Here is a 27860-nt window from a genome sequence, read left to right on the forward strand (position 1 = left end):
ACAGTTTAAATTGCTCACTTCATCCACTAATTTCATCACCATTTTACCATTGTTATCCAGAAATATGCTGTTGTGTTGTATAAATTTCACATGCAACACCATTATACAGATGCTTAAATCCACAAATTATTCAGCTATTGGGACATTTACCAAATGATTGTACTTAAGAAATAAGAGTAGGCTGTAAAGTCTTCATTTTTTCTTTGTCACTTAATGTTATGGTTAACCCTCAAACTCAATCCACCTTATTTATCTTTCAACCAGGAGCCCAAGATTCAAGTCCCATCTGCTCCTGGGGTGTGTAATAATATCTAAATAGGTTGATGACAAAATAACAAGCCACTTTTCAGCCAGCCAATTTAGAAGCCCATTTAGAAGCCCAAGATTCTGGGAGCTCAGCCAATGGCAAAGTATTCACAAATACAGTCACAACTTGGCTCCACAGCCTTCTGCAATTATGAGTTCCACAGATTCACCATCCTCTGGCTGAAGAAACTCATCTCAGTTTTAGAGAGTCATCGCTTCACTCTGACTCTGTACCCTTTAGTTCCAGTCTCTCCTACGGGTAGAAAAGATCTTATCCACATCCACTCTATCCAGGTCTCTCAATATCCTAAAAATTTCCAATCAGATACCCTCCTCATCCTTCTAAACTCCAACGAGTACCTTCCTTTGCAAAGGCTGACACAGCATTGCCTTCATAACTTGATTAGTGTATTGGCATGTCAACTGTGTAATTCAAGTACAAGGACCCATAAATCCTGAATATCAATAGCTAGTCTTTTAAAAATTCTGCTTTTCCATTCTAACCATAAGTAGATCATTTCCCACATTTTACTCCGTCTTGCATCCTGAACCAATTTACATCCCTTTGTAAATTTGTTTGGTGATCACAGCTTCCCCATTGCTGTGTAAATTCAACAAACGTGAAAATATCACACCTGGTCTGCTAATCCAACATCACTCGTAAAATCAGCAAACAGGTGAGGCCCAAGCCCTGATCTACCACCTATCCGCAAACTGGCCAGTTTGTCCAGTTAGTTAATCAATCCATGCCATACTCCCAATCTACTGAGCCCTACCTAATCTACCCATTTTAATTTTGGACTCCAGACTTCAGAAACAGCATAAGGCAAAGAACGTGAGAATTTAGGGTGGCAGTGGTTAGAACTGCTGCCTCATAGCACCAGAGACCTGGGTTCAATTCCACCCTCCGGCAACTGTGCGGAGTTGGCACATTCTCCCAGTGTTTGCGTGGGTTTCCTCTGGGTGCTCTGGTTTCCTCCCACAGTCAAAAGGTGTGCAGGCTAGGCGGATTGGCCATAGTGTTTGGGGTGTGTAGATTAGTTGGGTTACCGGGGGGTGGGTTGCTCTGACAGTTGGTGTGGACTTGTTGGGCTGAAGGGCCTGTTTCCACACTGCGGGGATTCTATGATCTATGGCCACTTCAACTTTAGACAAAGTACTATACAACCCTCCAAACAACCGAATTCAGCAATTTCAGAGTACAATTATTGCGTTGTTTCTTCCAAACTGTAGTACCAGCAATGGATTCTCCAGAGCAGTTCTAGACCGTTTCCTTAAATTGCCCTATCATTCACTTTGGCTTTCCAAAATATATTTGTTGTTTAATATTTCCTGCCTTTCATACAATTACAGACCTTCCCCTTTTGTTTTTTCCTCTTACTGTTCGATGTCGTTTGGTTCTCATGTAGACAGCTGCAAGGCAGTGAAGGGGGGGTTAGAGCAACAGGCATTGTTAAAGATGAGTTGGTCCAGAACAAATGGTAGCTAGGCTATATATTTTTCTTAAAACTATTCAAATGGCACTGGATTGTGGCAACAATGCAAAAGTTTTGTATTTTACAGAAAAATACATGTGAAAATAGAGCAAAAGTATGAATGACTCTTTCTTAGCCCCTCCACTTTCCTTAAATCTGTTACAACTCCAACTTTTAACTTGAAACTTTGCCAGTTTCTCCACTTAGAGGCTGCCTGACCATAAGCATTTCCCATTTCTAATTCAAGTTACCTGACTATCGCTTGTGCAGAATATTAGCTGTGTACATCAGGGAGATGCAGAGAATTAATGGAGAGAGGCCAAGGACATTGAGAAATGAGAGAATTGTTCCATTCTCTCAAACTAGCAGAATGCCATCTAACAACGAGAAACAGAGGTTTTGTCTTTAAGGATTTATGGTAAACAAATTTATAGAGAGATTTCTATTGGGAGAAACAAGATGACAAAAGACGACAAAGACAAAAGCATAATATGTACTCACCAATGGTAAGATCATGTACAGGTTGAAATCGCTTGTCTGTAAACTGTAGTAATAGACATGACTTGCCCACACCTGCAGATAAAATTAAATTCCATACACTATAATAAACAAGTGCAAAGGCAAAGAGTATCACAACACTTTCATAGAAAGTGAAAAATAGATTATATATGCAAAACAGATCATCAGACAAACCAAGCCACAAACTTTACCACCTGGTAAGATCTAGCCAAGTTCTCAACATTGACTCTGGACCCCAATTAACCCCATGGCATCAAAATCAAACACAAGCAGGGTAACCTTCTGATTACCTGGTACCACTTCAACTCAGCTCATAAATGAATTCTCCATGTTGAGCGGCACTTCGAAGGAGGCATGCAGGTGGCAATGGGACAAAACATACTCCATATAGGGATTTCAGGTCCATCAAGAATGGTTTGCAGCACCACTCCTCATTGAGGAGATCAAGTTCTCAAGGTTGCTAGACAGGGTCAATGGCAAGAGTTAAAGGAACCAATAGGGAAAAACACAATTGACCTCATCTTCACCAATCAACCCACAGAAAATCCAGTATCAAATCTTTGCCATTTTCAAATTTGCACTTTGTATTTTCTCTATTGCCTTGCTGAGCTGCAATATTCTGTAGTGCACTAATAATTGGTCTGAGTACAAAGCCCAAATGTTAACATGCCTTCTCAGAACCAAAAGAAAACAGAACATTTATGTTTTCACAAATAGCTGTTGAAATGATGGATTTAGCTGTGTGGATGTCACTTGCTTACAGACTCTTGCTGGGTGATTTTAAATGGCAAGTTACCATGAATGAAACATCCAAATGATGTTAAGCTCTCTAGAGCTTCTCTACATGGAGCAAACACATTATTTCACTTGGAGCCGTCAGATTGAAGAATGGGCCCGGACCAGAAACTTTTAAGTTTAAAAACATTGTGATATATCACAAACAGAGGAAAACAAGACAAGAGAAAGAGAAGCTGCTGTGGCACAAATCAGATCAACTTGGAGGTTCACAATTTATGGAATGTGCACTCCTCATAACAAGGTTTTTTTTGGTAACCCACCAATAAATCATCCATTTAACAAAACAGTTAATTTGCATAATGGCATTTACTTACCTCCCCTCAAATTCTAGCCTCATTTCATTCAGCTTAAAAATTTAATGTAATTATGGAAAAGGATTGGTCTGATTCACCAGTTAAAACATTCCCTTGGGTATGGGAGTTTAAAACAAGGGGATATATTTTGAAGATGAGGAGAAAATTTAAAAAAAGGAATGAGGGGCAATGTTTCTTTAAAAGTGGTTAGTGCGTGGAATGAAAGAGGTGGTGGTGGGCACATTACTGATACAAAAGACATTTGGATAAATACATGAATAAGAAAGTTTGGGAGGGATTATGGGACAAACACAAGCAGTTGGAACTAGTTTAGTTTGATGCCAACCATGTTCCTATCAAGTTGGACCAAAGGGTGTTTCCAAGCTGTACTGAATTCCAAATTGAGGCAAGACCAATTTTGTTGATATTAGGAAAACTTTCAAAAGATTGAGTGGGGGTGGCTGTTCGCAGGTTAAAAAGACATTTGACAACTGGGAGGCTTTCAAAAGGGAGATAGAGTGTTCGGAGCCAGCACGTTCCTGTTAGTGAAGCGGCCAAGGCTGGCAGGAGTAGGAAACACTGGATGAGTGGAGATAGACGCCCAGGTCAACAAAAAGGGAGCCTATATCAGGTATAGACAGTTGGGATCAAATGGATCCCTTGACCAATATAGGAGGTGCGGCAGTATACCAAAGAGGGAAATCAGGAGGACATAAAAGGGGACATGAAAAAGCTTTAGATCATAGAGTAAAGGAGACTCCAAAGACCAAGAACACAGACAAAGACAGATGTTGTCTACATAGATTTTAAACAAGGCCCTGCAAGGTAGACGGTAGACTGTAGACTGGTTGAAAGGTTACAGCACATGGGATCCATGGGAGACGAGTCAGTGTGGACTTGATGGGCCAAATAGCCTGCTTTCGCACTACAGGGATTCTGAGAGCAGCAGGTGAAGGTGGATTTGAGTACAGCAGCAGGGATGTCTTACTGCAATTGTACAGGGTCTTGGTCACACTCCACACGCAGTTTTGGTCTCCTTGCTGGATGGGGGGAGTGCAACGGAAGCTGATCAGTCTGCCTCCTAGGATGGCAAGACTGACTAGAGAACAGACTGGATTGATTAAGCCTATATTTGCTGGAGTTTAGAAGAATGAGGACTGATCTCAGATTTTTTTCCAATAGGTTACTAAACAAGACTAGACAGGGATGTTCCTGATGATCGTGGAACTCAGAATCAGGGTCACAGCTGAAAGGGATATTTGGTGGGCCATTAACAACTGCGAAGAAATTTTCTCTTCATTTCTCGGAGAATGGTGAGCCTGTGGAAAGTAGTTGAGGCCAGGAAATTGAATATTTTCAAAAAGGAGTTGGATATAGATCTTAGAGCTGAAGCAGTTAAATTATGGGGAGAAAGTAGGATGAGGGGCTAAGTTCAATTATCAGTCATATCATACTGAATAGCAAAGCAGGCTCAAAAAGGACTGACTGATGCCCCTTGTTTGTATGTGTAATGTAGAGATTTATGTGCCCCGCCCCCCCAGCCCCACCCCACTTTTACAACTCCTCTATTCGCAAACTTCAATCGAGTGATGAGGCTGAAATCTAAGGTACCAGTTCTTCACAACCTTATCTGCTTTTTAGTTTGCCTTCAGAAAAAGAAAATTCAAAAGGCTTGTGCCTAAATTGAGCTATGAGGAGGCACATTAGTAAAGAGACATCTTGGGACAACATTGTTGACAGGCAATGTATTTAGATTTTCTTCAAAGTTTTCACGAAGATTGTACTCAGTCGGTGAGTACTCAGGTCTATTTATGACTAGCAGATGCACTTGCCATGCGCGTCTAAGAGAAGGTGTATTCACTGCAGGAGACAGTTGGATCACTTCAGGAAGTTGACTACTACCTACAAAGCAGCCAACTTGACTGACAAAAACATTCACTCCCTCCACAACCAACACTCCATAGCAGCAGCATTACTAAGATGTGCTGCAGAAATTCAAAAATCCTCAGACTACATCTTCCAAACTTACAGCCACTTCCACCTAGAAGGAAGAGGGTAGCAGATCCACAGGAACACTACCATCTTCAAGTTCCCCAAGTCACTCACCATCTTGACTTGAAAGTGTATTGCCATTCCTTTACTGTCACTGGATCAAAATCCTGGAATTCCCATCCTAATGGCAAATGGGTGCACATACAACACGCGGATTGCAACAGTTCGCTCACCACCAGTTTCTCAAGAGCAACTGGGGATGGGCAATAAATTCTGGCCCAGCTGGTGATCCCCATGTCCCACGCATAGTTTTAAAAGAAGAATATTTTTCCCCTCTCACTGTTCATTTGCTCAAATGTTGTAGACTTATGATGTAGCATCTCAAGACATCACAAATCAACAGACAATGCTTCCCACAGGTGTTGGCAACAGGCACCTCTTTAGGAGTCCCCTGAAAAGTTTACATGGTACTCCTCTGATCTATTTAGCAGTGTTGTACAGAGAAGTGGCTACAATCTTGGGCAGGCAACTGTTGTATATTCAGGAGCTTGTCCAAGGCTTTACAACAGGATAGCCTCAATGCTGATACTGGAACTTTCCATGACTTTAATGTTTGTGATACAGTCCTGCCAAATCTTGGCATGTTGGAACCACTTTAGAAGACATACATGTACCATACAGAAAATAGTGGGTAAAGCTGCTGTCCACAGTGATCTGTACTGCAAGGCTCAGGTTACTGCACATTTAATTACAGAGTCTGCCAGATTGACTGTTTGCTTTAGAAAGCCTACCTGCTTTTTGTCAATGACAAAGAGATCATAGAATCTTAACTGTGTGAAAATAGGCCATTCAGCCCATCGAGTCCACAGTGATCCTCTGAAGAGAATCCCACCCAATCCCACCACCTACACTAGACACTATGGCCATGCTCAATTGCCCAATCCACCTAATCTGCACATCTGTCAACTGTGGGAGGAAACCCACACAGACATGGGGAAAATGTGCAAACTCCACACAAAGTCACTTGAGGCTGGAATCCAACCTGAGTCTGTAGTGCTGAGGCATCAATGCTAACTACTGAGCCAATGTGCCACCCAGATGACACACACTGAACAGGTCAATCATTGGACAACATTCAGCTCAGTTCCAATAGCATTATTTTGTGGTCTATATTCACCTTGGAGTGCAGGACTTTAGTTTTTACTAAAAAGGACTAAAATCAAAGGTGAGCTGTGCTGCTTCAAAAAAGAGTTTGCTGACTGTGGGCCAGGAGTGCGCAACTTTCAAATGAAATGTTCACTGACTAGTTTTACCCTGAGACCATGAGTCTGAAGACACGACAAAAGAACAAAAGAGACCTCCAGTCTGGAAGCCTTTATAGAATTCCATCAAGATGCTGTAATGCAGCATCATGAAGATGGTGATTAAACATCAAGGCTCGCACATATCCCTGCTTCACACCACTGGAGATTCAGACTGACTCAAGTGGTCAGTGTTATTTGAATTGTCTCTCCTGATGTTCAGAAAACTACTTCACGGTCATGAACCTAGTGGCCATCCATTTTGCAAAGCTTTTCTCAAATGCATCCTTGTTCCGTGTCAAATGTTATGGCAATGACTACAAAAGCAAAGTCAAGAACTTCGACAAATCAGTAAAAAACATTGAGTGCTAAAGAGTATGCCCAAATACCATGCCTGTGATGTGACTTTACTCTGAAAACATACTGCTGGTGAACACTTCCCAGAGAGCTAATAGCCTGCACAAGCCAGAATCAGACAGACATTCTGTAGGCCAAGATCGTTCCAAACAAATACAAAGTAGGACAATCCCAAGGCCATCGCAACAATCTGACTTTTTGGTGTACAAGGTAATGTTAACAGCATCACAAAGATCATGCAGAATCCTTTGTTCCTAGCAAGCAATTGAAAAAAATTATGGAGCAGGTCTGCAACTTAGGGTCACCATGCTTCAAAGCTTTAGAGATAACACTGCATCAATTCTTGGGGCTTTTGTTGCTCTTCATCTGGCTGATGTTGGTTCAGATTCCTCGAGAGTTGGCTCAGTTACTTTTGACACACTTATTAGAAGCAGTTGACTGCATTTCCATAGACTACGTGCTTAGTACCGAAGAGGGTGTCAAAAATGCTCTGACCAGTACTCCAGCACTGACTTAGCATCTAATGCCTGCCTACTGGAACTCCTTTCTTGGAGATTTTTAAACTGGTCATGCTGGCCAATACAGATTTGAGAACTTGAGGTTTGTTGCCAGTATCCGAACACTGGAGTTTTTGCAGCAACTGTGATCCATCAGTCATTTTGGATATTCCTCAGTTTACTCGGAAGGGCACTGCATGTTTAACAATAGGCTGTACTTCTCTTGGTTGGCTGAGAACTATGCAAGAACTAAAGATCAAAGCTTTTAAAATTCACTCAGGATGCAGGTGTCACTGGCTGTGCCAGCATTTATTGCCCATTCCCAGTTGCCCTGAGAAGGTTCTTGCATGCTGCAGTCCATGCGCTGTTGATATGCCATTAGGAAGGAAGTTTCCTAAGTAACTTTCAATAATAGTTGTGCAAGTAAAAAAAGTGAAGGTAAGGTTAAAAGAAAGATTTAAAACAAAAAAGATATGTTATGTACAAAAATGAAAATTAGATACAACTCAATGTTGCAGATTTGGTTTGTTTGAAGATTCTAAAGTCAGATTCAGCAGCTGCCTTGGAGTTGAAGATTGCTTTTACAATGGATTAAGCAGAATAGCTCCAGAGTGCGCAAGGTTATTTGTTGAACATTAATGGCATTGCAGGTGTCTCCTGGTAGACTAATTCAGCACATTATCTTGTCCTGATCTGCCTATTGAGCAGCAGTGGCGGCTTCAACACATTTCTCCTGGATTTCAGGCTTCTACATGGTTCAAAAACTTAACGATAGCAATTTCAAATTGTTGAACCAAGCTTCCATGCTAGGGGTTGTTGTAACATGAGGTTTGGAGAACCAATGCATCTATTGTCTGGCAAGACAACCTTTTAAGAAAACCAATTGTCTCTACCATTAAGATAACAAGGCGTAGAGCTGGATGAACACAGCAGACAAGGAGCATCAAAGGAGCAGGGAAGCTGACATTTTGGGCCTAGAACCTTCAGAAATGGGGGAGGGGAAGGGGTTTCTGAAATAAATAGGGAGAGATGGATAGATGATGAATAGAGGAGAAGATAGGTGGAGACAGACAGGTCAAAAAGGTGGGGATGGAGCCAATAAAGGTGAGTGTAGGTGGGGAGGTAGGGAGGGGATAGGTCAGTCCAGGGGGTGCGGGATGAGGCTAGTAGGTAGGAGATGGGGGTGGGGATAGGTGGGAGGAAGGACAGGTTAGGGAGGCAGGAACGAGCTGGGCTGGTTTTGAGATGGGGGGTGGATTTTGAAACTTGTGAAGTCTACATTGATACCATTAGGCTATAAGGTCCCCAAGCGGAATATGAGTTGCTGTTCCAGCAACCTTCAGGTAGCATCGCTGTGGTACTGCAAGAGGCCCAGGATGGGCTTGTCATCTGAGGAATGGGAGGGGAAGTTGAAGTGGTTCACGGCTGGGAGGTGCAGTTGTTTTAGTCTGAACTGAGCATAGGTATTCTGCAAAGCGGTCTCCAAGCCTCCACTTGGTTTCCCCGAAGTAGAGGAGGCCACAGCAGGAACAGCGGATGCAGTCTACCACATTAGCAGATGTGCAGGTGAAGATCTGCTTGATATGGAAAGTCATCTTGGGGCCTGGGATGGGGGGTGGTGTGGCACTTCCTGCGGTTGCAGGGAAAAGTGCCGGGTGTGGTGGGGCTGGAGCGGACTTTATCCATCCTGGGCCTCCTGCAGTGCCACAACAATGCCACCCCAAGGTTGCAGGAACAGCACCTCATTTTGCTTGGGAACCCTGCAGCCCAACAGTATCAGTGTGGATTTCACAAGCTTCAAAATCTCCCCTCCCTCTACCATATCCCAAATCCAGCCCAGCTTGTCCCTGCCCCACTAACTTGTCCTTCCTCCAACTTATTCCCTCCTCCCACCTACTAACCTCATCCTGCCCCCTTGGCCTGTCCGTCCTCCCTTGACTGACCTATCCCCTCCCTACCTACACTCACCTTTACTGGCTCCATCCCCGCTTCTTTGACTGGTTTGTCTCCTCTCCACCTTCGATCTGCCTCCCCCTCTCGCCCTATTTATTTCAGAACCCCTTTCCCCTCCCCCATTTCTGGGGGGGGGGGGGCCCAGGCCCGAAACGTCAGCTTCCCTGCTCCTTGGCCTGCTGTGTTCATCCAGCTCTATGCCTTGTTATCTCAGATTCTCCAGCATCTGCAGTTCCTGCTATCTGTCTCTACCATTAGCTGGGTTGGCTCTCATTTGATCAGGTTTCGAGAAAGTGGAAGAGGAATTCTTACCTCCTGGTTTACTACTGGAAATATTAACTGAACTTTTAAAGGACTACTACCAACTTTCTTTTTGCCGTAAGCAGTCTAATTCCAAGCCAGCTGAACCCAAAAGGATGATCATCTGATTTCTTTTTGTAAGTTTTAGCGTCCATGTGAAAGACAGGTTAGCTTTCTCTGAAAAAAAAAGAGCTTCACACCACATTACTAATGCTCAACCATGAGGGCGACAAGAAACAACCTATAAATGAGTTACATGGCTTAACAGTGTTTAATTTTATTCATGGTCAACTTTTTAAAAAGTTTAGAAAAGCACAAGATATGGCATGGAATTTAGAGAGAGCAGATTTACATGTTTTACACACCTTGGTTATGACAAAATGAAAACCAATCCTCATTGAAAATACGATAAGTAAAATCATCTTCATGTAGTTGCTAACTTAGGAATCAAAATTCATAACTGTTAGGAACGCTGCATGCAGACACCTACAAACCTAAGAGGAATCCACTTAAATAGCATTAAATTAATAGAAAGAGAAATTTGGTTACAATTGTACATTGCAGCAAGTACGATGCAGTGTGCTGTACAGTAATTTTCATTTATTAAATCAGTACATTAAAGGCAAAATCTTACACAGAAGCTCTGCCAATTCTGATAATTCTGGAGTAATCACAGGGTCTTCACCTTCATATACCCAGACAAATCTAAGTTGCAGAAGTAGCCTTGAGGACAAGCTCAGAATGCATTAAGGAGAAAACATTTGAGCTGTAAGTCTTGCAATCAACCAGAGAACAGTCAATTTTAGACCTGGTAGTGCACAGGGAAATGGAATTAAATGATTTCATAGAGCTTGTTCTGCCAGCCAAGAGGGATCACAACATCAACTTCATGTTAGGTTCAAAAGATGTGAAATGTGTGTCTGAAAAGTGTCTTAAAATGTAAAACGCAAATGCCATTGTGAAAAGGTAATTAAGATGGTTGGTTAAGTTAACTGAAAAAGTTCTGAAATGTACTTGTAGATAAATTGTGCCAGACAAGAGATATTTCATTTAAAATACTTTTCATTTAGAACAATGACTTTGAAGAGCAAGAAGAGCCATTGATGAACACTGAACAAATATCTTGTCTGTCTGTCAAACCAAACCATCCCAATAATAGAAAATCAAGGGCAAGTGGGAGGGATAAAGGAATCCAAAATAAATCACCGGAGGAAAACAAAATTACTCAGACTATTGTGACCAAATGCTGACTTGGTTTGACTCCGGTGTTAAAAAGTGGTCACAAAAATACGGATCCATTTGATTGCAACCTTCAAACATCCATTGGTGAAAAGATCCCCATGAAGTGGAAAGCTGAAAATCTAAAATCCAGGGAGGGTGACTCAAAGCAAACTCAATTCATTAGGAAAGCACTGGAATGCATTTTAAAAGCAGCAGATTTTGTCAATCTTAATACATTTAGAAAATATTAATACAAATCAGGCAGAATTAACATGGTCTTAAGAGGATTTCCCTCTCTCGAAAGTAATTTGAGGAAATAATGAGCAACACAGTGAACAAAAAGTTGTATACCTGGATTTCCCAAAGGCATTCAATAAGTTCCTGCATAAAAAGATAATTTAGAGAGATTTTGGGGATGATACATTAACAAGGCTGGAGGACTATAACTTGACAAAGGCTACAGTGTTGTGTTGGGACCTCCACTACTCCCCTCTATCTATATTGAGGTCTTGATGAAGGCTAAGTACATTATTGCCAACATTGCCATCATACAAAACCAGGAGAGGGGGCAAATTTGAGGGGAACAAAATGGGATGAAAATGGATTAAATAGGCAGGCGAGAATTGCCAAATACACCATAACATGCATGTGAATTTATTCACCTGGGCAGAAGGAAAAAAATGATTTAAATTGAATGCTGCTGTACAGAGGGGTCTAGGTGTATTCGTACAAACTCACAGCTGAGGGAGAATCAATTAGGAATGTAAATAGAATGTCAACCTGACAAAGAGAGACTTCAAAAGTTGGGAATTTCTATCCCAGCTGCAAAGTGTCAGTGAGACTGCAAAGGCATTTTGTAGGCTTGGTCTCCTTATTTCAGGCCGTTTGAAGAAAATTCACAAAAAGAGAGGAGAGGGTTACTCTACAAGGAATGGTTGAACCTACAAACATTTCAGCCCAGAAAAAGGAGTGTATTAGAGGCGGTGGCTAGTGGCTTGTCATCATGCTAGATATTGAAAGTTTGAGCAAAGTACTGACTATAAAAAGCAGGGAATAAATTCTGGAACTATGCAAGATATTGGTTAGATTGCAGGTGGAGATTTGGGTTAAATTCTGATCACTAGAAAAGGACAATTGCTTCAGAGGGACTGTAGCAAGGAGACTGACAAGAATGTTGTCAGGGCTTGAAAACTGTAGGTATAAGGAAAGATAGCACAAGCTAGGGTTGTTTTCCTTGCAGATGCGGTTGAACTCAAATAGGAGGTGTGTAAAGTAATGATGGGCTTGGATAGAATGGACCAATTTCCTCTTGCAATTCCTAAGGGCCACAGACTGAAGTTTCGTAGAAGGATTAAAGGAACACGAAATGCTTTTGCACTCAGGAGGGTGGTGGGTGTCAAAATTTGCTAGGAGGGAGAAACCTTCCAGTTTAAAAAAAAGGGGAGCCTGAATCTTCACCCGAGGTGCTGTAATCTGCAAGGCTACAGACCAGGTGCTCCGGGGGGAAAATTAGAATGGTGGTTAGTTTAGTCAGCTGGCACTGGGGCAGCGCATTTGCCTATCTGAGCTGTTCCAGGCTTAAGATTTCCTCTGCTGTCAGAAATCAGAAACCTGAGGGCACACTTTCAGTGTGAAGAAAATCCCCATTAAGATCATGATAAAGCATTTCTTCTCTCAAAAGGATGAGAATCTTGGTCATTCTCTCCCCAAAGGCACATTAAGATAGCAATAGACATGTTCCCATGCTATTATGAAGATTTATGGAACAGAGTCAGGCCAGTGGAGCGAGGCTAAGATTAGACAGAATGAATGCCAAAGCAGGCTCAAAAGGGCTGGATGGTCTACTTCAGTTTACATTTTGTTCTTATAACCTGTAATCTCATGGCCCAGCATATCCCCCACTCAACCATCAGGCCAGAGGATCAACTGTAGTTCAACAAAGAATGCAGGAGGGTATGCCACGAGCAGCACAAGGCATACGTGAAGATGAACTGCCACCCTGGTGATGCCACCAATTTGGACTACTTGCACTACAAACAGCATAAGTAGCAAAGCCCTGACTAAACTCTTGAGGATAGATAAATTAGGAAGGAACTTAAAACACAGAATGAGGAAGGCTAAAAAGGGGCCATGAAATGTCCTTAGCAAACAGGGTCAAGGAGAATCCCAAGAAGTTTTAAGCATACATGTAAAGAGAGAGGGTAGCAAGGGAAAGCCCGGCCCCCTCAAGGGCAAAGGGAAGTTAGGCATGGAGCCACACGAAGTGGGAGATCCTTAATCCGTACTTGGTATTTGTAGTCGTATTCACCAAGAAGGACATGACTGACATTAAGGTCAGGAATGAGCGTCTGAATACTCAATGTCAGTATTTTAAAATGGAAGTTTTGGGTATCCTGAATTGTATTAAGGCAGACAAGTCCCCATGGTCAGATGGGATCTATCCCAGGTTACTGCAAGAGGCATGGGAAGAAATAGCTGAAGCATGAGCAGAAATCTTCACATCTTCCTTGACCACAGGTGGGGTTCCACAGGACAAGAGATTAGCGAATCTTGTTCCCTTATTCAAGGAAGGAAGCAGAGATAATCCAGGAAATCAGGCTGATGGGTATGACATCTGGTGGGGAAACTCTTGAAGATACTGAGGGACTGGATATATGCACATTTGGAAGAAAACAGACTAATTAGAGACAGGCAGCATGGTTTTGTATGGGGAAGGTCATGTCTCATCATCCTGATCAAATTTTTTGAATAGGTGACAAAGCTAGTTGTTGAGGGAAGGGCTATGGATGTACTTTATCAAATGCCTTATTCAAGTCTCTTTAAAGTCCCACATGGCAGACTTGTTCCAAAACTAAAATCACACAGGATTCGGGTGGGCTGGCTAGATGGATACAAAACTGGCTCGGTCACAGAAGACAGAGGGTAGCAGTGGAAGAGCATTTCTCAGAATGGCGACCAGTAACTAGCAGAGTTCCACAGGGATCTCAGGTCCTTATTCGTAGTATCTATAAGTGACCTGAAGGAAAAAGTAAGCGGTCTGATTAGTACGTTTGCAGATGACGTGAAGATTGGTGGAGTTGCTGATAGTGCTGAGAATTGAGATAGGATACTACAGGAAATAGACAGATTGGCAACTTGAGCACAGAAATGGCAGACAGAGTTTAATCCAGACAAATGAGGTGATGCATTCTGGAGGATCAAATTTAGGTGTGAATTATGTTGTAAATGGCAGAATCCTCAGGAACATTAACATACAGACAGATCTGGGCATGCAGGTCCGTTGTTCCCCAGAAGCGGCAGCACAGGCGGGAAAGTGATTAAGGCAGCATACGGCATGCTTGCCTTCATTGACTGGGGTATGGAGTACAAGAGTTGGCAAACCATGGTGCAGCTATATAAAACCCATTTTATGCCACATTTGGTGTATCGTGTGCGGCTTTTGTCACATTACAAAAAGAATGTGAAAGATTTGGAGAGAGTGCAGAGAAAGTTCACCAGGGCATTACTTGGTCGTGAGGGCATTGGCTATGAGGAAAGGTTAAAAAGACCACGATTGCTTTCACTAGAAAGGCGGCGACTGACAGTTGACCTGATAGAGGTCTACAAAATTATGAGAGGCATAGACAAGGTGGATAGTCAGACACTTTTTCCCCAGGGTTGAAGTTCCAGGTAAGACATCAAAAAGTTTAAGGGAAAATGCGCGAGGAAAGTCTTTCACACAGAGTACTAGGGGTTAGGAATGCACTGCTACAGGTGGTGATGGAGGAAGCAGGCACGCTGGTGACATTTAAGAGGTGTCTGGATAGTTACATGAATGGGGAGGGAATAGAGGGATATGGTCAGACAAGGGCAGGTTTGTTTCTTTGTTCAGGGCATGATGATCAATACCCGTGGACGGGCAAAAGGGCCTGCTCCTATGCTGTATCTCTGTTCTCAGAAAGTGATACAGAGCTAAGCACTTCCACAACTGTTGGATCAGATCTATGATCTGCAATACTGCCACATCCAGTCGTGAATGGCAGTGGACAAGTAAACAATTCACTCGAAGACAAGGCTCCACAAATACCCCCAAAAATGGATGAGCCCAGCACAACAGTGCAAAAAAGAAAAAGAAGCTTTCGCAGTAATCGTCAGCCAGGAGTGCTGAGTGCATGATCCATCTCTGCCTCCTCCAGTGGCTCCCAGCATTATAGATATCGGTCTTCAGCCACATCAATTGACTCCAAGTGATAGAGAAACTGTTGGAGACACTGGGTACTGCAAAGGCTATAGGCCCTTACAACATTCCCACAATAGTTCTGAAGACAAATGCTCCAAGCCAAGCTCTTCCCCAACAGTTACAACGTTGGTATCTAAGAACATGGAAAGTTATCCAAGAACATCCGGTAAATAAAAAGCAGAACAAATCCAACTTGGCCAATTATCACATCAGCCCACCTTTGGTTGTCAAAGCGACGGAAGGTGTCATCAGTGCTATCAAACAGCACCTGCTCAGTGACTCCCAGTTTGGGTTCTGCCAGGGCCACTCAGCTCCCGATCTCACTACAGCCTTGATGCCAAACATAGATTAAAAATAAAGAGTAGAATTCCAGAGATGAAGTGAGAATGCAGCCTTGATGTCAAGGCTGCTACTTGACCGGAGAGTGGCATCAAGGAGCCCTGCCAAAATTGGAATCAATGGCAATCATGGGGCAAACTCTCCGGTTGTTGGAGTCATAACCAGCACGTAGGAAGACGGCCATGGTTGTTGGAGGTCAAAACATCTCAGCTCTAGGACATCTATGCAGGAGTTCCTCAGGGTAGTGTCCGAGGCCCAACTATCTTCAGCTGCTTCAATGACTTTCCCTCCACTATAAGAGGTCGGAAATGGGAGTGTTTAGTGATAACTACACATGTTCAGCACCATTCGTCACTCCTCAGAAATTGAAGCAGTCCATGTTAAATGCAACAAGCCCTGTACAATATCCAGATTTGGGCTGACAAATAACATTTGTGCCACACAAATGCAAGGCTATGACCAGCACCAGTAAGAGACAATCTAACCGACACCCCTTGGCTACAAGAGCATGTAAGCTAGGAAGACGGTAGCAAGTATCTCACCACCTGATTCCTCAAAACCTGTCCACAATCTACATTAGCACAAGGTCAGGAGTGTAATAGAATACTCCCTATTTAACTGGATGAGTGCAGTCCCAACAACACACAAGAAGCTTGACATTACATCCAAAAGCATCTGCACACACCACAACCACTCAGTACACGCTCCTACTGCTATCAACAAGATGCACTACAGAAATTCAAAAATCCTCAAACAGCACCTTCCACACTCCTCCACTTCCATCTAGAAGGACAAGGGCAGCAGATACATGGGAACACCACCTGCAAGTTCCCCTCCTAGCCACTCACGATCTTGACTTGGAAATATAAATCGCCGGTCCTTCACTATCAATGGGTCAAACTGCTGGAATTCTATCCCTAATGGCATTTTGGGTCAACCCACAGCAGGTGGACTGCAGTGATTCAAAGCTAAATAAAAACCAAAAGAACTAAAAATGCTGTAAACCAGAAGAAGAAACAAAGAAGTTGCTGGAAGCTCAGCAGGTTCTGAGGAAGGGTCATCATTATTTCCCTTTACATTTGCTGGAAGCTCAGGTCTGGCAGCATCTTTGGACCAAGGTGGCTGCTCAGCACCACTAGGGCAACAAGGACAGGCAACAACACCCACATCCCACAAATGAATAAAAAAACAAAAATTTTGTTTTTGTATGTCTGAGCTTTCAGTGAGCACATCTTGAAATTAGCTGTTCCAGTCTCCTCAATTTAGTTAGTGACAAAATAAACAGTGACTCAACAGTACATCATCTCCCCCTTGAGCAGATGAAATAAAGTCATGCTGCATAAAATGAGAATACAGTTGCAGTTAATGCAGCCTGCCTGAAGAGCCCCCTACAGACATCAGGCCCACCCTTGATCAGTTTTAAGATTCTAATCCACACTGCACAATTAGGAATCTTACTTTGAAATCAGTTGGCATTAAAACATTCCAACAAAATGTCTGAATTAGAAATTAAGCATCCTATTACTATAATCCCAATTTCAATACTACACTGAGGTCCTACAAACAGCACAATTAAAATACAATAATGATCAGTGGCTACACTTTGGGTGATGGAGTTTTAAATTCTCTAACTTTCACCAGGGCTCATGATTACAAGTGCTGAATGTTTTCGTTGCACTTTCATAGGGAATATAAATAACTCAGAGGCAATACAGTTCTTTGGGGTAAACAAGAACAGTTCAGGTCAAAGCAAGGGGCAAGTTAAATTAATCACTACGATCTAATATGCAGAGAGGGGACAGATGTCCAGCAAAATTGGCACAGGGATAATGTCCATACCTCTGTGCCAAATGGCCCAGGTGAAGTTCCATGTTCCCAGACATGTCAGTAAAACATTAAGCAAAAATTAATGGTGGACATGAACAATTTTCATGCTGTGTGTATTTCAACATCCAGTCTAAATATACTATCCTTTCAAATTTAGGATTAATGCTGACAAAGAATGCTTACCACAAGATCAGTTCAGCAGGCTGTAACAAGTGCACAAAAACAAAAATCAGAACAAACTCAAAGCGCTTCCCTTTCCAGCCACATTCAGGACTCAAAAAAAAACTTAGCTCCAACAGGAAGAAGTATCTAATGCTAGTTCCAAACTTAGCTTTAAAAAGGTATGTAGGCAAATGGAGTGTTAAAATAAGTGATACAGGAGGTAATTTTTAACTTCCTCACTATTACATACTTTGTCTATTCCATTTAAGAGAGGGTAGAATTCTTAATCTTGCCAGGAGAACTTTGAAAGCCAGTGTATAGTCCTGAGACAGACCTCAGTATCAGGAACAAAACAGGGCAAATAGCAGGTGTAACACTGGGGGAGTATTTCAGTGAGTGACTGTAATTCAGCAAGGTTTAAGAAAGTTATGGTAAGGATAACTGCATACCAAAAATAAAAAGGTTCTGAATTGAGGAAGGTTGATCTTAAGACAGGGCCTGACCAAAATGGACTTGAAGCAACTCCTTGCAAAATCCATTTCAGAGCAGGAGGAGATATTCAGAAGATTCACAGTGAACGTGCAGGACTAACATATTCCCAGAAAGGTGAAGGTGGGACCAAGTGCAGAAAACCCTCAGAGGTTAAAAAGGGATGTACAGGATTGGATAAAGGAAAAAGAAGAAATCTTTAGCAGATATTGAAAACTCTAAAACAGGAGATGCTCTGGAGGAACACAAACTGCTGGGGCCACTTGAGGGGAAAAAAACCTGACAAGTAACAGTAAGGAAAAGCCAAAGGCATTTTATTTGCATTTTAAGGGTAAGCGAAGAACAGGGAAAGAGTAGGACTCAAACAGGAACCAAAATGCCTCTATGGAACCAAAAGCTATAGCCGAGTCTCTGAATGAGTGCTTTACATCTGCATTCACAACTGGGACTACGTATGTCTAGGAATCAAGCAGGGAAACTGCGACATACTGGAACAAATTAGCATGGTGAGGATATATTAAACAGTTTTAGCAGGCTTCAAAGTAATGAGATGTATTCGAGAGCTGCTATGGAAGGTATCGCACTGAATACAACAGTTGAGGGGTTACGATGGAGCTATATATAATGTTCATTAGGGCACAGCCGGATTACTCTGGACAGTTCTGGCTCCTAAAGTATTAGAAGGATGTGACTGTACGAGAGACAGGCACCAGGCTTGGAGTGATTCAGCTATGAAGACAGACTAGACAGCATGGGGTGATTTTTCATAACCTTCTGTTCCAAGAGGTGATCTGAATGAGATGAACAAAATTGAGGGGCACAGAGAGTAAAAAAAAACTAGCTCCTTTAGTACAGAGTGAATAGTGAGGGCACACAGTTTTGAAGATAAAGGGCAGGAGAATGAGAGGGAGGAATGGAGGAAAGAAAATTCACCCAGAAGGGCTGTGTGTACTTGAAACCAGCAGGTAGAGGCAGGAATCCTCAAGACATTTAAGAACTATTTAGACGAACACTCGAAATGCCATAGTGTGCCAAAAGGCTGTGGGCAGAGTGCTGGAAAATGGGATTAGTATAGATATACGTCAACCAACACAGGTACAATGAACTGAAGAGCTTCGTTCCAAGCTGTAAAAACTCATCGACACACTAGGCATTAGGCAGCAGAAAAGTGAATTAATGGCTATTTGGCCTAGAAATTTAAAGAGCCATGTGGTTGATGTCATATCAGAAGCACTTCTATCTCAACTGCTACGCAATAGTAAAGTTTTTAAGAGTGTAATGTTGGGATATTTCCTAACTATTCCACTTTAGTTTACCATTACCTAGAAGTTGTGCTTTCCCCAGCTGGGCCACACAGGCACAAAGATGAAGCTGTAGAAATCAATAAAGGTGGTGTCCAAACCTGAATTAATTATCTGAATATACATTAGTCTTTCTTCGAAAGTGAGCTAGATTTAAATATTCAATTATTTTTTAAACAAATCAAAACTTACCATACTTCCCAGAAACTGAGGAAAATTGCGGCAGTACTATTTTAAAAACAAGGGTTCAAAATTGTGACTTTTTAAAACAATTGTAGTAATGTGGTCACCTGACATAAATTAAAGCAAAACTTCAACGTCTAAACTCAAGTGATACAATTTGCATTTTAATTCAGCCACACCTTGGCCGAATATTTTAACACTGATAACTCAGCTGACTTGTTACACAATATTTCCTTGGTTTGTATTTTGGGGATGTAACAATGGTGAAGCTGCCAACATATTATTAACATGCAAAACTCAGTAATTATTGACATCTGCATAGTTATTGTCAATTGCAGATATCCTGAAGTTGCTCAGTGATTCACCACTCTTTCACGGAGTAATGCTGACTTCTTCGCCAATGGTGAACTTCAGAAAATTACTGAAGAGAACATCCCCTTCTGGACTATAAAACTGCTGTCAAAATCCCTGTAAAAGTTGCACCTTGTTAACAAGGTGTTGTAAGCATTTCAGAGTACCAAGTCATAAACTCAGGCAGAACCGCTGCTCAGAAATCAAGTTTTATTTTTGTACAGCTTTCTTTTGTAATACCATAGTTTTAATATAATTGAGGAAGTTTGTCACTCCAGCTTATGTATGCCTCATCTTTATTTTGCACTCTAAATCATTTAGATAAGTGAAAGATAAATATTACATTTTTTGCTGTGAGAATTTCTTCCAATGTGGTTAGTTATTTGATGACGGTTACTGTATGCCTTTACTTGGCAAAAAAAAATTAGTGCAGACAGCTAAAATTCATTTCATAGATTTCTAGGTCCTTGTGGGTAGCTTGCAATATCAACATTGAGTGCTGTCACTATGAGTGTGACCAGAAAGTCCAAAGTTTTGCACAAAGTGAAAGTAAGTGTTGAAAGGATGCAGTTGAATGCAGAACGTGTTGATAGAGAGCCACAAATGTGTACAGAGCCTCCACAATAATGGTATAACTAGATGTGACAAATGATGCCTTGGTCCTTCTTGGCTCCCAAGAGTCGTCAGGTATATTGAAACACAAACTCCCCCAATAGTGAGCCATCAGTAGAGAATTTTTAAAAAAACTGATGCTTCCAGAAGTGGAAGCATGGGACGCTGGGTGTCCACTAACGTCTGACCTGATAGGTGAGCACCAATACAGAAGTGGCATTAAGTCTGGCAAACTAATTCTGTAAATAATATCCCAGAGATTATTTTCAAGCCCATGGCCACTGGATTCATTGGAGCTACACCTGCTCTATGGGCCTTACTCCATGTACCAGAAATCCTGTTTACATAAAAAGATTTACAATACATAACTAAAGTGATAGAAGTTATAATTGGTCCATTTATTGAGAACACAATCAGATTACTGAACATTCAGGCCCAAGTGGCAAACAATTTTAGTTACTTACTGAAAATTGAAGCTTTGCCTCAAGTTTTAAAATTTACAAAAATTGCTTGAGGGTTTTCATTCATCCATTTATCTTTGCACCATAAGAATGCACAAAACAGCTTACTAGTGGCTTAGCATTATATGTTCACAATCCTTTTCAAAGAACTGTGGTAAATTCTACACAAGAAAAATTTCAAAATCCTCCATGGAGACAGTGTTTTATCATACTTTATATATTCAAGTGAAGTCACTGTTCTAATACAGGGAAATGCAGTGACCAATTTACACAGAGAAAGGCTATACAATCAATAATGAAATAAATGACTAGATAATCCCTTTTAGCGATACCCATGTAGAGAACTGTCAAGGCAGAAACTCAGGTAATTCTTGAAGTTATTCCTATTAGAGAAGTGGGAGGGACAACTTTAACCTGTAAATCAAACATCCAAAGTGTGCACCAGTAATAAGTGTCATTTTGGATTATTGTTGAACTCTCTCAAGTACAGCTTGAACCCACAATATTCAGCTTTTAGCACTGCCTCTGAACCATAGTTGAAAATTCTTTCAATGCTGGTTAGGATTTCTATATGATCCACAGGGAAATAGTATTGATTCAAATTCAAATAGCCAGAAACTTAGTGAAATGGTCAGCCACTCGACTGACAAAAGAAATTAATACCACAGCACCCACAACAAGCTGAAGTGGGTGACTGGCAATTCTGGATTAGCTGAGCCTGTGATGCTCATTTTGTGACTGTGCCAAGAGTGGATTAGACTGTGCTAGAGCACAAAATTATATGTAGCAATGGTAGCTACATCTACATCCTGAACGAGTATGCACAAACAACATATTTAATGTGGACAACACCAGAAAGTTTGTCAGCTTTTATCAGATCTTTTACATTTCAAGATGAAACATGCAATGAGAAAAAAGGAACTGGCCACTACAATGGTCAATGGAGAGATGGATGGTACAAAAAAGTACCTGCATATTGTGACAGTCTTCAAGGCATGACATTATTTTGCATGTCACGATACTAGCCATGCAATATAACATGAACACAACCATCTGATTGAGCTCCAGCATTTAAGGTTGGTGTCAATAAAACGGACAAAAATATATCAATAGAAAAAGGAAGATAATTGCCATGATACCTGCTGGTCCCAGGAATGCCCACTCCTCATAGGCAGATTTCCTCAGCTGAGGGCACAAAGGCTATAGAGTGGCACTGGAACTTTGTACAGCAGCTTGAAAACATGTCCATGTTTGACTAAATTGACATGTCCAAAGACAGAAAGCAAACCAGAAAAAGATCATTGTTTTCCCACAGCTTCATAGCGCATTTTTTCCCCGATGCTTCTCGTTGCCTTTTATTGTACAATGTCAGACCATAAAATATGAACAAGTTGAAAAATAAAATATTCTTCACTTAGATTGGCTTGCATTTTTCATTTATTTTGACAGTAGATTTTAAGCAAACTAAGATTTATGGCAACCTCAATCTCAAAGATTGAGAAATCTGTGGGAAGGCCTGTGATTTTAATTAATTGAAGAAACATTCTCAGATTCTTGAAGCCCACACAGAAATGGAGATATACAGAGTATAATAATGCAAGCATTTCAGCATTGTTACAACTTCTCATCCTCAATGAGTATATTAAATATAACCTAATAGAACTCACAATAATAAATAGAACCTCAGTTGATATGGGCTGCTCAGAGTCAAAACACTAACTACAAGAGGAAAGAACAAAAATAAAAGAGCTTTAATGTTTCATGCAACTGACAAGATTTCCTTGAAGCTGTTGGCAATGCAAGTCCAATACTTCATACCTACCATTTTTATACATGCCTAAGAGTTCTAAACAAAGTAGTTTTGAATTCAGTCCTGCTTATAATATTTGGCTTAACAAGGAAATAAGTTAGAGTCAAAGCAAAGGACACCACCTGGAAGACATCCCAAGGCAATGTGCAGCCAATGGAGAACTTCTTAAAAAATGCAGTGACTGCAGTAATGTTAGGAAATGCAACCAACTTGTGCACATAGACCTCTGAAGCAGCAGTGAAAATGACCAGAAGAATAGGCCTGTTTTAAATAGTGTTGGCTAACAGAAATACATTAGCCAAGGACATTATAGAAAACTTCCCAATTCTTCAAAATAGTCGAGAGGGCAGGCAGGGCTTTTGTTTAATGTCAAAACCAAAGGAAGACATTCCCTCAGTACTGCATTGAAGTGTCAACCTTGATGATGTACTCCAGTCTCTGGGATGGGTTTCAGAATTTAACCTTCCAAATTAGGTGAAGTCTCTGACCCACAAGGCAAAACTGACACCAAAAATAGCATAGATATGTCAAAATTACTTCTAAAGCTGATAACTTTTTTGAGATCAGAATAAGTGTAGTGATTGATAAAATGCCTGTGCTGTCCCAATAAAATAACATCATTCAACAGTGAGCAAACCCAATCAAGCTTCTATTGTATCTTTGTTGAACTGATGTGTTGCAAATTATTGAATGAGGTGTACTTTCAGTAATTTTGCTCCTAGAGCAGATTGCTTACACACACAGATTTATGACTCTTCAGATGTGTAGTTTGCCCGTACAACTTAAGCATCACAGATGTAGTATGACCGTCACCATTTTGTGTGTTTGCTGGAAAGCATTTTCAAATAAATATATTTGAGTTGGGTAAGGAACCATTATCCACAAAAGGATCATAAGCACCTCTGCAAGAGAAAATTAATGCATAGTAAAAGGATAGCCATTCTACAGAATAAGTTAAGGTATGGAGGCAGACCTCCATGATCTACCACAGCAGGTAGAAGACTGAATTAGTGCTCTTGACTTTATCCCCATATTCTTCTCAACTATCTGGTCAATTGGCTCCATTATTTCTGAAGGGTCACAACCCAAAACTTCAACTTTCAACACTACCTGGCCTGCTGAGTTTCTCCAGCTCTATACTTTGTTATCTCTGACTACAGCATCTGCAGTTCTTGCTATCTCAGTTTAATAGTGCCCAGTTTCTGTCCAAACTTGCTTGACGTCAATATCCAAAGAATGTTCACTCAAAACAGTTTGCTGAAACTTCCCAGGATTATATTTTTCTATTTAAGAGCTGTGTAACAACCTAACTGGGGCATTTCAGTAGAACAGAAAATCAAAAAATTACTAGCCACTGAATTAACACCCAAGAAAAACAGTGATGGTTAAAGTACATGGACGATAGCCACGCTGATGATTATAAATATATTGAGAAACACTGCATCACTGCTGCTAGAAAAATATCTGAAAAGAACTGACATGATAAGAAAGCATGAACTGAAACAATGAATTGACGCTTTGGAACTTTGACATTTCACCTTCCAGGGTCAAAATCTTTTGAATTATTTCTTCAAAGTCATTTGTCAGTTCAAATAACTCAAGCTGCTTCAATTGCCTAAAGTATTTTATAAATGAAATGTTGTCCCTATTTTACACCCTCCAAATTAACATGCCAGGAAAGACATCCATAGCCTTGACACCCGTTCAAGTCTAATTCCACCACACCTTGCCAAGCTTAACTTACCACTGGCATTTTCACTTTGTTGACTGTTCCTTCAACAGGACTAATCAGAAGGGTGAAGAGCACTCAATTTGTAATTTGGCATGCCATTTGCAAATTTATTTCCCAATTACAAGTAATTGATTAATGGCTCTTCTTGTAAAGACTTAGTATAAGATTTCTTCACTACTTTCAGTACAACAGGTGACTGAGAAACATTGATTCTCAAGTCTATTCCACATTTAATTACATCATAGCTATCTGTCGCTCCATGTGCCGTATTTGGGTTTGTTAAATCTTTTATTACTTCACAGGACATGGGCGTCACAAGCTCAGCCAGCATTTATTGTCAATCCACAATTGCCCTGGTGACTGGGTGGCAAGGTGCCATCCTTGAGTTGAAGAACACCTACAATGGTTAAAAGGAAGCTCTATGATTTTGTTTCAGTGGTGCTGAAAGAACAGTGATATAGTTTCAAGTCAGGATGGTGAGTGCCCAAGTGCCTCAGGAGGGCAACTTGCAGGCGCGGTGCTCCCACAAATCTGTTCATTTTTTTCCTAGACGCTGAGTTTGTGGGTTTGGAAGTGTTTAGGGAATTGACTTACAAAAATTTGAGTTTCAAAAAAAAAACAATGCAACTACAACAGCAAATCAGACACTAGGAATCTGGCAGTGAATAATAGTATGAGCTTGCTCAAAGCCAGTCCACCATCGATAAGGCCTCAAACTGAAGCATGATAGAAAACTCCACTTTTCTGTCTCTGCAGTTCTATTAAAACCCAAAGCCTGACAACATCCAGGACAAAGCAACCCACTTGACTGACACTACATCCTCAAAACATTCACTCTCTCCACCATGATGCTCATTAGCTGAAGTTTGTACCATTTACAAAATGTATTGCAGAATTTCACTAAAGGGCCCTGAGACACCACCTTTCAAACTCATGCCTACTACTGTCTAAAAGCACAATACCAGCCAATTCATGGCAACATCATTGTGTATAAACTCCTCTCTAGGCACTCACCACCCTGACTTGGGAATATAATCGCCATTTCTTCATTGTCACTCCAACATCCTGGAGCTTCTTCCCCATGTCATTGTAGTTTACTCACAGCAAGTACACTGTTGCAGTTCAAGGCGGCAAATCACTGCTATATTCTCAAGCATAACCAGGAGATAGACAATAAATACTAGTGCAACCAGAGACACCCACACCTCATGAATGAATGAAAACAATATAACTCAACCATGGTACAATTCTGTAGAACTTCTGCCTTTTTTACAATAATATTGTCAGCGTGACACTTACATTTAGTTTGTATTTTCAATATTTTTACCTGTGCATTGACAACTTTAATATGCAGCTACTTTTCCCCAGAAAAAAAAAACTTTTTTTAACTGTTGCCATGAACAGCAGAAAAACACTTTGGAAAACAGTCCTTAGCACAGAGATTCTGTCAATTTTACAACTGCGCAGCATTAATTCAGAAGTAGCACCAACAGGTCATTAGGAAATCTAAATACTCATTTCACAGGACTGTTAAATTTAAATGCCCATTGCAGGTACATAAATGCACTAATATAAAGGTTTAAGCAAAACAGCAGGGGCAGTGATGGAGATAAAATACAAATAGATCACAGCATGCATCAGAACTGATTCACAAAACTGCTTTATTAAAAGAAAAAAATATTAGAAACACCACCATAAATGTATGTGGTAAGGTGGCAACAACGAGATGCATTTGAAAGCAACTAACTGATGCTGCCAAAGTGTGATACACCTGGACCCCTTAAAGTTCATTCCTAAAAACTGTGATTACCTCGCACCCTGCAAGTTACATGCAACCAGCATTTTACTTTTGTCATCTCATCAATTCTTCCAAATGGTCAAACTGTCTCACATTTAATAATTCTTGTTTCTCTCCCACAGAGATCCCACAATGCTCCTAACCATACCATTAAAGCCGGTTCTGCAAAATTCAGGAAGAGGATCACGCGATGAGCATGACAGGATCGTTCTCCCAAAACAAAAATTCTTGGCGAATCTCATCTAGTGTCAGCTCACCCCACATGTGAAAGTGCCGCGGATTCTGGTTCAATTCGTATGAACAGAAAACGAACTATTTAAAACAATTCTAGCGCAGTTAGCCTTATTTACCGAGGACGCCGGTTGTTGACAGCAACGTCTCCATCCAAGACAGAGGGAGGGAGAAGGTCAGCAGCCAGACAGGGGGCTAACATATAAACCTACAGCCCGGGGCACACAGCGAGGCCTCGGCCTCGGCCTCTACCTCAAGTTGGATTCCTCCTCCTCGCAGATGCTTTAAGCGACAGAAAAGGCCGCTAGTCGGCTGTACCCCTCAGAGAATCCCGGCCCTTCCCTCAGGCCCGCGGGGATATACTCCCTACCGTACCACCCTCCCCGCAGCGGCCCAGGTCCCTGTCCCCGCTCCAGGGAAGCCGACAGCCCCTTATCCCAGCCCTGAAGGCGGCGGGCTGGGCCGGACCAGGGTGAGGTGGCAGCCGCTGGGGCCCATGGGGGGAGGGGGGGTGGAAAGGCCTCTCGGTGCTGCTTCCCTGCGTGCGGGCCCCAGTAGCCTGGCCCTCACAGCTCACCTGTGTCCCCGATGATGATGTACTTGAAAAGGTAAGCGTACGCCATCGTGAGCCGGTGCTCGCTGCGCACTCGAACTGCCGCCGCCGCCGCCTCAGCAATAACAGGCTCCTGCCGACGTCAGCACCGGAACTAACTGTACGACACTCTCCACAGACAGCGCCACACCGCCCGCCTGTGACGCCTGCTAGAATTACCTCCGTGGACAGCGCCACCCCGCCAGTGGTTCCTGCTGGAACTACCCCCACACGCAGCGCCACCCCGCCAGCGGCTCCTTGTTGCAACTACCTCCACTGATCACGCTACTGTGCTCGCAAACGGGGTTCGCTCCAGAATTACCCTCCGCAGACAGCGCCAGTCCACCCGCTCGCGGCTCCTGCTGGAATTATTTCCACAGTCAGTGCCTCCTGTGCCTTCATGTGAATTAAACCTTCGTGGAGTTGCTAACTCCCGTATAACTGTGCTCTCATATGCTCAATTCCCTGAAGTGTGATGGCATACTCCTCAGTTGTCTGCATGGACACAATTCCAGTAATACTTAAGAAGCTTGACACCATCCAAGACAAAGCAGTCCTCTTGATTGCCGCTGCATTCACAAACTTCAAGGGGAAAATGAGGCTTATAAAGTCATGAGGGATGTGGATAAGGTGAATATAAAAAGTCTTTTTCCCGAAAGTAGTGGAATTTAAAACAAGGGGGCATATTTTACGATGAGAAGAGAATGATTTAAAAAGGACACGAGGGTCAACTTTCACACA

General features: G+C 41.8%; 1 protein-coding gene across 1 annotated transcript in view; it reads right to left on the reverse strand.

The window, feature by feature from the left end:
- Positions 1 to 27253, reverse strand: part of rab2a (RAB2A, member RAS oncogene family) — a 72467-nt gene extending 45214 nt beyond the window's left edge. Inside the window, exons 1-2 of the mRNA XM_048529346.2 lie at positions 27105 to 27253; positions 2283 to 2354 (exon numbers count right to left, since the gene is read on the reverse strand). Coding sequence (XP_048385303.1) covers positions 2283 to 2354; positions 27105 to 27150 — 118 coding nt within the window. The 5' untranslated portion in view covers positions 27151 to 27253. The remainder of the gene's footprint in view (positions 1 to 2282; positions 2355 to 27104) is intronic.
- Between the last annotated feature and the right edge of the window lie 607 nt (positions 27254 to 27860).

Source organism: Stegostoma tigrinum, chromosome 5, assembly GCF_030684315.1.
Source record: "Stegostoma tigrinum isolate sSteTig4 chromosome 5, sSteTig4.hap1, whole genome shotgun sequence".
NCBI lineage: Eukaryota > Metazoa > Chordata > Chondrichthyes > Orectolobiformes > Stegostomatidae > Stegostoma > Stegostoma tigrinum.